General features: G+C 38.3%; 1 protein-coding gene across 4 annotated transcripts in view; it reads left to right on the top strand.

Moving 5' to 3' along the window:
* IGF1 (insulin like growth factor 1) overlaps positions 1-9,552 on the top strand; it is a 103,576-nt gene extending 94,024 nt beyond the window's left edge. For all 4 annotated transcript variants that reach the window (XM_074226719.1, XM_074226717.1, XM_074226716.1 and 1 more), the window contains one exon: positions 5,533-9,552. In XM_074226719.1, the coding sequence (XP_074082820.1) occupies positions 5,533-5,592 (60 nt within the window). In that variant the 3' untranslated portion in view covers positions 5,593-9,552. The remainder of the gene's footprint in view (positions 1-5,532) is intronic.
* The last annotated feature ends 593 nt before the right edge of the window (positions 9,553-10,145 follow it).

The following is a 10,145-nucleotide window of genomic DNA, read 5'->3' as shown; positions in this document are numbered from 1 at the left end:
CTTCCATTAGACAAGTGGGGTATGTCTCTGGGGCAAAAGCAAATGGTGATAATCAAGGGGAACAAATGAAGTCTGTTTGATTTCTAGGTTTGGGAGCTATCAATCACTATTTATATCAGATTGCCTGTTCTACACAGAGCTCTCAATAGCAATGATAGCTGAGTGAGGCATACCCCCAGATCAATTTTTAAGATAAAGTCAGTAGATAGAAGAAAGGACATTGAGTCATTCTGATGCTTCTTCTAGGAAAGGGAAGAGAGATGGGGCGGGGGGAAGGTATATCTTATGGTTGCTTCTTGTTTTAATTCGTTATTCTTGCTAAATAATAAATTGAGCTAAGTTCAATTGATTCTACACTGTAGAAAGAACTTAAGTGTTCTAAATTGGAGTGGCATGGGGACAAAGTCCCAATTGATGCAACCCACTTATGAACCACCCCATTCTCTAATGGCCTATGTATCCCCAGCATCTAGTATGATGCTTGTCTTTTATTCTCATTCATCAGGAAAGCAATGCCATGAAACTACATGAATTAGATTTGAGTGAGGGGGGTGCTGCTGTGCTAAGTACTATAGGGCTCAGTTGGAGTTCAGCATATACTTGTGGATTGATTGATTAAAATCCAGAAAAATTAAGTGACAAAAGAAATTTAAGTGATTTAGGATTATTAGGTCATCAGACCATAGACCTAAAGCTGAAAGAGATCTCAAAGTTCAACCCTTTTATTTTACAGATGAGAAAACAGAGGCCTAGAGATGTTAAAGTAACCTGTAGGTTGCTAGATGTAGACTTAAAAGGGATCTCTCTTGTCTAGTCATATCTAACCTTTTCTTGGCAGAGGTACTGGAGTGGTTTAACATTTCCTTCTTCAACTTATTTTTACAGAGGAGGAAACTGAAGCAAATGGGGTGAAATGACTTTCTCAGGGTCATACAGCTTGTAAATGATTGAGGCCAGATTTTAACTCAAGAAGATGAGTTTTCATGAATACAGGCTTAGCATTCTACTGCACCACCTAGCTGCCCTAAAAGAATTCTGAGGCCATCTATTTTAACCCCCTCATTTGGCAAATAAGGAAACTTAGATCCAGAATGGTTTACTGACGGATCTAAGATTACATAGGTGATAAACATTAGAGGCAGATTTTTGAACTGGGTCTTCTGAGTCCAAAGCCAGAATCATGGAGGAGGATTCTGTTGGATAGGAAGGCTTCTGGAGTCACTTCCAATTTGGCCTAAATGGTTACCCATTCCCTTGTGTCATTAAGAGTCAGAGTTTTCAAAAAAGAAAAAACTCATTGCTGTTTTCCCTTTTTTTGTTTTTAATTTTTTTGCAAGGCAATGGGGTTAAGTAACTTACCCAAGTTCACACATCTAGGTGATTATTAAGTGTCTGAGGTCACATTTGAACTCAGATCCTCCTAACCCCAGGCCCAGTGCTCTATCCACTTCGCCACCTAGCTGCCTCTGTTTTCCTTTTTAAATACTAAATTAGTCACCTACTACAAATCACATTGATGAGTTTGCAGAAATTTGAAACAATTTTTGCTAAATTGATAACAGTCTCAATACCCAACAAAAATGGGATGAAAAAAGTGAGCACCAACATGGTTGCCCACATGACCAGTGATTGTCACTGCTTGTCAAGACTACTCTGGGTAATTAAGACAATGAACCGAGCAAAAGATGCAACTCAGAACACAGTCCCTATGTGCTTTTGTTTTATTATTTCCATTGTCTGCAACAAAGAAAGCATGTGTGAGACTTTAGGAACTGAGCCAAATGCAAAGCAGACTGGTTTTGCAGATTGCAGCTGGTTTTGAACAGTCACAGCCATGTATGTTTGTGAGTTGGGGGTGGAGGGAATGTGCAGCTTGGGAGAAGTTCACTTTGCTCTGATCAGTTGTTGTCTCTGCCTCTGTTTGGCTATAGAAACACACCTAGAAGTAACAGCTAAATTCATCTCTATAAATTTGCACCCTCTCAGACTATAAAGCTTATACCCTCTTTGGGAGTAGAGAGGAAAATCATCTTCTGGTTCCTATCTAAAAGCCTGCTAAGTGGCACAGTACTGAGACCAGTAGACTTGAAGACTTGAAGACTTGAGGTTTTTCCACCTCAGATACTTATTAACTGTGGACCCTGAACAACTAACTCTCTCTCTCTCTCCTCTCTCCCTCTCCTCCTATCTCTTTCTCCCTCCCTTCTCTGTCTGTCTCTCTCCCTCCTTCCCCTCAACCTTTTCTCTCAATATGCTATATTATATTGATGCTTTTACATCATTGCAGGGTGGGGGAGAATCCCTACATCTTTACAATCTAATTAAACTAACAAGATCAAAGGAAAAACTCTTGCTTTTGCATGTTTTCAATCAATGACCGGGAGCCTGAGGCTAATTATAAATATTCTAACCAAATGACTTCTCTTCTTTCTCCATTCTCCACAAATTACTAACCACTGTACTAACAACTGACAATTTTTCAGAAGGCATTCAAAGGAGCTAACGCTTAGCAGGGCAGGATAACCCCATAAGGTAGGCTGCTCAGATTCTTTTATTGGTGAATCACTAGGCAGAATTTCCCATAGATGGGGTCATTTTCTCAGTTTCTTGCCTCTAACAGCAAAAAATTTCACCTCTTTGGGGCTCAGTTTCCTCATCCATAAAATGAAAGGATTGGACTGGTATCTCTAAGTGCTTTTCCAGCTTTGATAGTTTTCATTTAAAAAAAATAGTAATTTCATGTGCCATTTAGAGTCATTAATGTCATCCCTATCTTCAACTGTTTTATGAGTTATGCTAAAGGAAATTTATAACATGCCTCTTAGTCCCAGAACATGAACCAATAAGTGCAATTTAAAGGGATTCAAATATAGAATCAATATAAAGAATTCCTTGGCCATTAAAAACAACTATAAAGGAAATGGATGGGCTACCCTATGAAATTATGAGTAACCATTCACTGGAGGCCTTCAAATAGAAACTGGATGGCCACTTATATACAATAGAATGGAATGGAGCAGAGTGAAATGAAACAGAAAACATTTATTAAGAAATTATTTATTAACTGTATACAAGATGATAAGGCTATGGTAGCAGGTACTCATGCTTCAAGCAGGGGGTTGAAGTAGTAGCTGATCTTAAAGGATCCTTCAAATGTCTAGGTATCTTTATACTATTCAAATTTGGAGAGGAGAGTTGAACTAGGCTTTTGATTTTATGGAACTTTTCTTAAGGAAACTCCTTTTACTAACACAGAAGCATCTGCTCTCCAAGTTGATTTATTGATTGACCTGTTGATGTTTGTCATTCATTCATTCTTGATATCAGGGAGGTGATACCATGGCATGCCTGGGAATTGGATTTGAGTGAGGAGATGATATGCTTAGCTCTCCAAATTATATTCTTTACCAGCAACAATGAGACATTAAAGGACTTGCCCATGATGGCACAATGAGTCTTAAACTCAAAGATTTACTTGAAACCTTGTCTTTCTTACTTTCTGGTTAATTTTCTATCCACTAGACCACACTGCCTCTCTTGCTAAACCTGTAATTTCATTAGTATAGAGTAATCTATGGCAGGAAAAGGAGGATAATAAGAGATCCAGAGATTCGAAGTTCTTAACTTTATATGTGTGTACTGGACCCCTTTCACAGCAGTTCAATGAATCTATACACCCCTTCTTAAAATCACGCTTTTAAATGCATTAAGAAAAATATACTCAATTACCAAAAAAATTATGTTGAAATATTCAAATTGAAAAATTCAAATTTAAATGGTTCTAGGTTAAACTCCTACATTTATGATTCTTAGCACTTCTCTCTCTGAAATAAAAATATCTCTTCTCTGTAAAAACCCAAAGAAAACATACATATTGGGATGTGGTAGAGGATTATCCCAGGGGTTCATTTTGCAGTAAGTAGTAGTCCCCAAGCCTAGAATGTATCCCCTCCCCTCCTTGGTCCTGCACATTTCCAAACTTCCTTGAAAACTCAACTCAGGGGCAGCTAGGTGGCACAGTGGATAGAGCACTGGCCCTGAAATCAGGAGGACCTAAGTTCAAATTTAGCCTCAGAGACTTAATAATTAATTTAGTGTGATCTTGGGCAAGTCACCTTACCCCTTTGCCTTGCCAAAAAAAAAAATTCCCCTTTTACAAGAAATATTTCCTAATCCCTAGTTACTAGCCTTTCCTTTCAATTATTTTATAAATTCTTTGTGTCTATTAATTTATGTTCTTGTTATCTGCCAGTATCTGTCAGTTATTCGTCAAACATTTATTAAGTATTTAGAATGTGTCAGGTTAACTAAACACTGGCAAAAAAGCTATCCCTATTCTCAAGGAGCTCATTTTCAAATGAGGGAGGACCTCATGCAAATCATAGTATACATACATTAGATGGATGGATGAATGGATGGATAGATAGGACTTACAGGCAGATAGATGGACAGATGGAAACTGTCTTACTTTAGGTTTTATATCCCCAATGCCACATACATAATGGATATTAAATAAATGTTTGGTGAGTTGAATGGAATATTACTGATATGTTAGATAAGGCTAGGATCTGTGTAGCATTGGTGACTAGAGAGCCAGTCTTGAGGCAGGGAAAATCTGGGTTCAGGTACAGCCTCAGAGAGACATACACCAGTTGTATGACCCTGGGTAAATGCCACTTAACATCTCAGTGCTCAAAAATCATTGGTTCTCAAAATGTTGTCCAGATCCCAAGTACTTTATAAAAGTCTGTCAAACATCTCTAATTTGGTTATGTCCTGTTTGTATGGTTTTCCAAATATTACAAATTGTGAACAGATTAAGATTATGGGGGAAAAAAAAAATATATATATATATATATATATGTCCTGAGTACAATACCATTTTTGTGATTACAAGAGAACTACTAAAAGACCAACTGCTTTTTAAAGCCTATTGTCTAGCTCAAGTGTCTTGCCTTGACCAGTCTAAATAATTGATTAACTGGGCCTTTATACTTACCCTAAATATAAAACTATGCAAATTTAAGTTAAATAAAAAGTTTTCATTTCCTGTGGGGAAAAAAAATGTTGAACAGAGGCCTATAAGGGTCCAAGGGAGTCTATTTTATGATAATGCTAAGGTTTTAACATCTAATAGAGTAAATATCAATAGATTGAGCCACATAAACAAAAACTCCTTGGGGACATCAATCATTTTTGAGAGAGTAAAGGGGTCCTAAGACAAAAAATGATCGAATACTACTTCTGTAGGCACCTTTCTAGGACCAAGTTGCAGAGAAGGTGCTGACCCACATTAGTAGAGGGAATTTTCTCACCTGGAAGTTCCCTACAGCAAGAAAATTACAGGACTACTACCTAGCCACAAACCAGTCCAAAAGGCCCAACTCTCAGCTCTGTCTTATATATAAACCCATTATGGAAGTGAAAGAAGCATCTGAATAGCAGGAACAAAATCAGTTTTCCACAGTGATATCAGATGCACTCATGAAGTCCCATCTGCTGTGAAGACTGATTATTTTTCTTCATTTTCAGGAAATACATTTGAAGAACGCAAGCAGAGGGAGCTCAGGAAGCAGGAATTACAGAATGTAAGAACTACCATCCAGGGGCGAAGAATGAACATGCCACCTCTGCGGGATCCTTCTATGTAAATAAGTTATTTGTTCAACATTGGAAGACTTTAAAAACAAAAACAAAACACACCGGTTGTTTTAATAAGCTTGATGAAAAGGCAAAACAATGGGCATTCTCCCAAGGGGCGGGTGGGATGGGAGGGTCAAACATTCCAATGTTAAATCTCTTTAAAAGTCTAGTGTCAACTCCTTGCTAAGCATCTTCCCAGAGCTGCTATGTTGCTCTCTGATTCTGTAACTTCTCTATACTATACTGTACAAAAGCAAAACAAAATATATTCCCTTCCTTCTCAGTAGCCCACAATTCCATGGGCCTCCATAGATGCAATTGCTCAGAATCGATCTATGAACCCTTGGCTGGAAGAGTAACACATTCACCAGCCTTGTCTAAGGTGTGTGTCTGTGTGTGTGTGTGTGTGTGTGTGTGTGTGTGTGTGTGTGTATGTGTGTGTTTTATTTTTATTTGCACTTCTTTAACAAGCAACAGGGCTGTTTGTTTTAACAGTGTCAGATAACGGTTGTTTGTCTTCTCCCTTCCCTTTCCATTTGCACAACGCAAACACTCTCAGTAGCCGACCCCCAGCAGGAAAGTAACACATCAGATTTTCAAACACACACAGCTTCCCATCTGTGGCACTTGGACCAAATATGGGTTGGATCCATTTAGTTTAAAGACAAAGCTTTCTTTCCTCACCCCCCAATGCCCCCCCACCTCTTCCTCCACAAGCAAGTAGACACAATTTGAGAAACAAATTCTATTGTAGAGCCCAGTCCCAAAGCATAGTCGTCTCTTTGATTCTCCTTTTGCGATCTAAGTAATTTCTTCCTTTTATTTTTCCCCATGTAAAAGCAGTATGTAAAATTTAGCATATCATTAATACAGAATATTATCAAATCGTATGTACAACTCTGTTTTCTAGTACAATGGTGCTATTTTGTAGTTTGTTATATGATGGAGTCTGGCCAAAACTGTAACTGGTGAAAGCAAAATGAAGGAGAGATGAACAAAGGGAAAAGGAATTGAGAAATCCATCTGGTTTTGATGGAAAGCAAAAAATATCCTTCCTCCCCCCCTCGAAAAAAATTTTTCTTTCACAAATAGACTAAAGATACCAAGAATGATTACTTCTTTCTCAATGAGAGAATGTTGAGAGAAAACAATCCAACAAATGGTGTCAAGGGCTAGGAGGTAGAAGTTCTTCCTTTCCTTTCTTAATTTTGGGGGGAAAAAAATTTATCACTTTCTCACCCCACCCTCAGACTCCGCTGTGGACTCACCACTGTGTGACCTTGGGCAAGTCACTTCACCACTCTGTGCCTCAGTTTCCCCATCTGCAAAATGGGGAGAGTACTTGTCATCTACCTACCTCACAGGAGTGGTGTGAGGATTAATAAGAAAAAGGGTCTTGATTCTACCACACAAAAATGAATTGCTGGAGAGAAAGGAATCCTCTAAATGGGTGACAATATCATAACCATAGGATGCAATGACAAATTGCTCTAAACATCCATGTGCTAATAGTGGGCTTCTCAGAAATATTTCAAAGCACATGGGATGTGTATATTTGAGAACTGTATAGAATTATGCATTTTGATTTCCACACACAAATAGAAAGAAAGAAAAGAGGAGAAAACAGAAAGAGACTAGTTCAGCCTGATTTCTGCCAGTTTAGGGAAGATATGACTTCAGTTTTCAGGATACAATGATTCTTTCAGGCAAACAGTGTCCATTTAGTAAATACCTCCTCTGGTGCATGAAATGATCATCTAGATATCTGAAAATTTTAATTTGCTCCTTCCTTATAAGTCCATGTATCCCATGGTTCAAAATATTTAAACAGTGTCAAATAAAATAATCACAGAACTACTGCCTTGAATAAATTTCAATCTAACCTCTGACTAATGCATTACTATATATGTATTTGTTTTTAATTCGACTACTTTTCACTAAATTTGAAAGCTAGAAAGTTCCAAAGCATTGACTTGACTAGCCAGAAAATTGTGCTCCATAAAAAAAAAATCTGTCCAAGAGTCTCGCATAAATATTCTTCAAACACTTTCTGGGTTGCCACAGAACTTCTTTCTTAGGAAAATGAACATAGAAAACAGGCCCACAGAAGGTCATTTTTGTCTGAAGTTTCCCTATTTCAAGTCTTGGGGCTCTTGCTTTCCTAAGATCCTTTAAGAATATGGCTATGACACTCAAGGCTGCTCTGAAGCACATTGATTTGGTGGTGTTAGGCCCTGGTCCCACAGTCAGCTGTTTGTTTCCTTAAGGTCCTCTCAAATGTTCTTCCACTGGTTCCTTTCCCCAGGATTCCAAAGCTCATTAAACAGGAGGCTAAGAACCCAGATGTTAATGTGGGGAAATCAAATCTTTCTTCCCAAGAAAGTCTCAGTCAGCATTTATAAAGCTCCTCCTGTATGCTGGGGATCATGTTCTTTCAAAAAATTGATTTCTGTTTGGGGTGGGGGAGGAAGAGAAAAAAAAACATGTGATAATGTGAAAAGTCTTGTCATGCTGCCTCTCTATCATTAATGGGGGCTTTGTAAATAATCCTAGACTCTTCGAGTCTCAGACCTTCAAGGTCATCTGAATCTACCCCCAATCCCCAGTGTAAGAATGTCCTCAATGATTAAGCACATGGACTAGTTGATCTTCACATCTTTTTCTTCCACTTCCATGAAAAGCACTGAGCTCTTGGGCCTTTCTTACAAATCTTATTCTTCTTCATTTGAGGGGCCCATCTCTCCTTTATGCACTTCATATGTTCACATAATACTGTAAGAAAGAACATTTTGGCTCCTCAACCCACCAGGTCACTTCATGGGAAAACAAGGGGAGAGAGTTTTTCAGTCTCTGAGTCCCTCAGTGTCAATACACCCTCCCTATTGGGGGTGGAGGGCTGATTTTAAATCAAAGGAGGTCGTGTATAGTAAAGCACTCTGCACATACTTTGTAAAGGTCAGATGTCAAATACCAAGTGTTAGAGTTAAAGAACAGAAAAACACTGCCCTCCCCATTTAGAGTTAGATACCTAGAAGCAAAATTAGTCACCTCTTGAGCTGATAATAGGATAAGAATCAATACTTTATCTATTCAATCTGTTCATTTAGAAAGATTTCTTTTTAGAAATATTCTACAATATGTGCTTTTAGGAATGGGAAGCTGTAAAGAGAACAAGGGGAAAAGGAGAAATGACATTTTTTTTTAATTCCTTGGCAATAGATCCAAAATTCTTTTGTAAATCAAGCAAGTGATTAGAAAAATATATTAAGCTCCTATGTGTTTATCCCTAGTGATACAAAGACAATAACAAAAAACAAATCTGAAACCAGCTCTGCTTTAATGGAGCTCACATCCTTTAAGGGGAGACAGCAGGTACATATTAATTAATAACCATTTATTAGGCACCTACTTCTATCCCAGATTGGAGATACAAAGGCACACACACACACACACACACACACACACACACACACCCAATAAGAAACTGGCCATACTACACATCTGATAAGATATCATTTTGGATTAGGAACAGTATCAGTCTATCTCCAGTCAGGAAGATTTTATTGAGCATTGTATTCAACACTGTCCTAGGCACTAGGAGTAATTGTAAAAGAGATTAATCTTGGTCATTGAGAAAGTAGTGATAGAAATTACAGATGACCAATACTCCTTCCTAGAGAAGCTACCCTGGTAGTTGTTTTACTAGTGACATTAGTTTAAATTCCCTAGCCTAGCATAGCTGCCAAGGGGCCTCTTCTGGGCCTTCCTGACCCAGGATGGTGCAGGATACTTGGGATGCTAGCTAGACCCCAGCTACTGATTTATTTGTTTCATCTACTAATTTTATACTGGCAAAAAAAGAAAAAGAATTATCACCACCACAAGAAGAGAAGATTGCCCAAAGCAAAAGGGTCTAACTGACATCAGCTTTGATCAATGTGATACGATGAAAAGAGCTTTGGGTTCAAATCCCAACTCTTCCAATTACCATATTAAGTCTTTGGGTTGAATTTTCTGTATCTATATAATAAGGAGATTGAATTAGATGACCACTATGGTCTTTGACTAATCAATCAATAAGTTTTCATTAAGGGCCTGCCGTGTGCAAAGCACTGTCCTAGGTGCTGATAATACAGCTCCAAAAATTAGACTGCTCCTGCCTATAAGATGGTAAACAAAGTGGGTATGGTCCTCTTTTCCATCAGAATATTCCTCTCCTGTAGATACAGATAAACTACTTACACTTAACAGTCTAGAAAGCATGCTAGAGGGTTTGTGGTGGCATGGTGGCATTCTGAGCAGAAATCAAATCCCTGATGAGTCTCTGAAAATTTAAAAAAAAAATCCTATGCAGGAGCCATTTCCAAACTGCCCCTGCCTTTGGGGGTTAGTTTGTTGGTATGTAGGAAGTCCCCTATGCCCGATGGCTCGAGGGTCTCCATCAGGAAAAAATATATTTCCTAGGAGGCTTCTAGAAGAGTTTATAGCAGTCCATCTTGCTT

The sequence above is a fragment of the Macrotis lagotis genome, chromosome 2, assembly GCF_037893015.1.
Source record: "Macrotis lagotis isolate mMagLag1 chromosome 2, bilby.v1.9.chrom.fasta, whole genome shotgun sequence".
Taxonomy (NCBI): Eukaryota; Metazoa; Chordata; class Mammalia; order Peramelemorphia; family Peramelidae; genus Macrotis; species Macrotis lagotis.
This window is presented reverse-complemented; position numbering and strand designations above follow the sequence as displayed.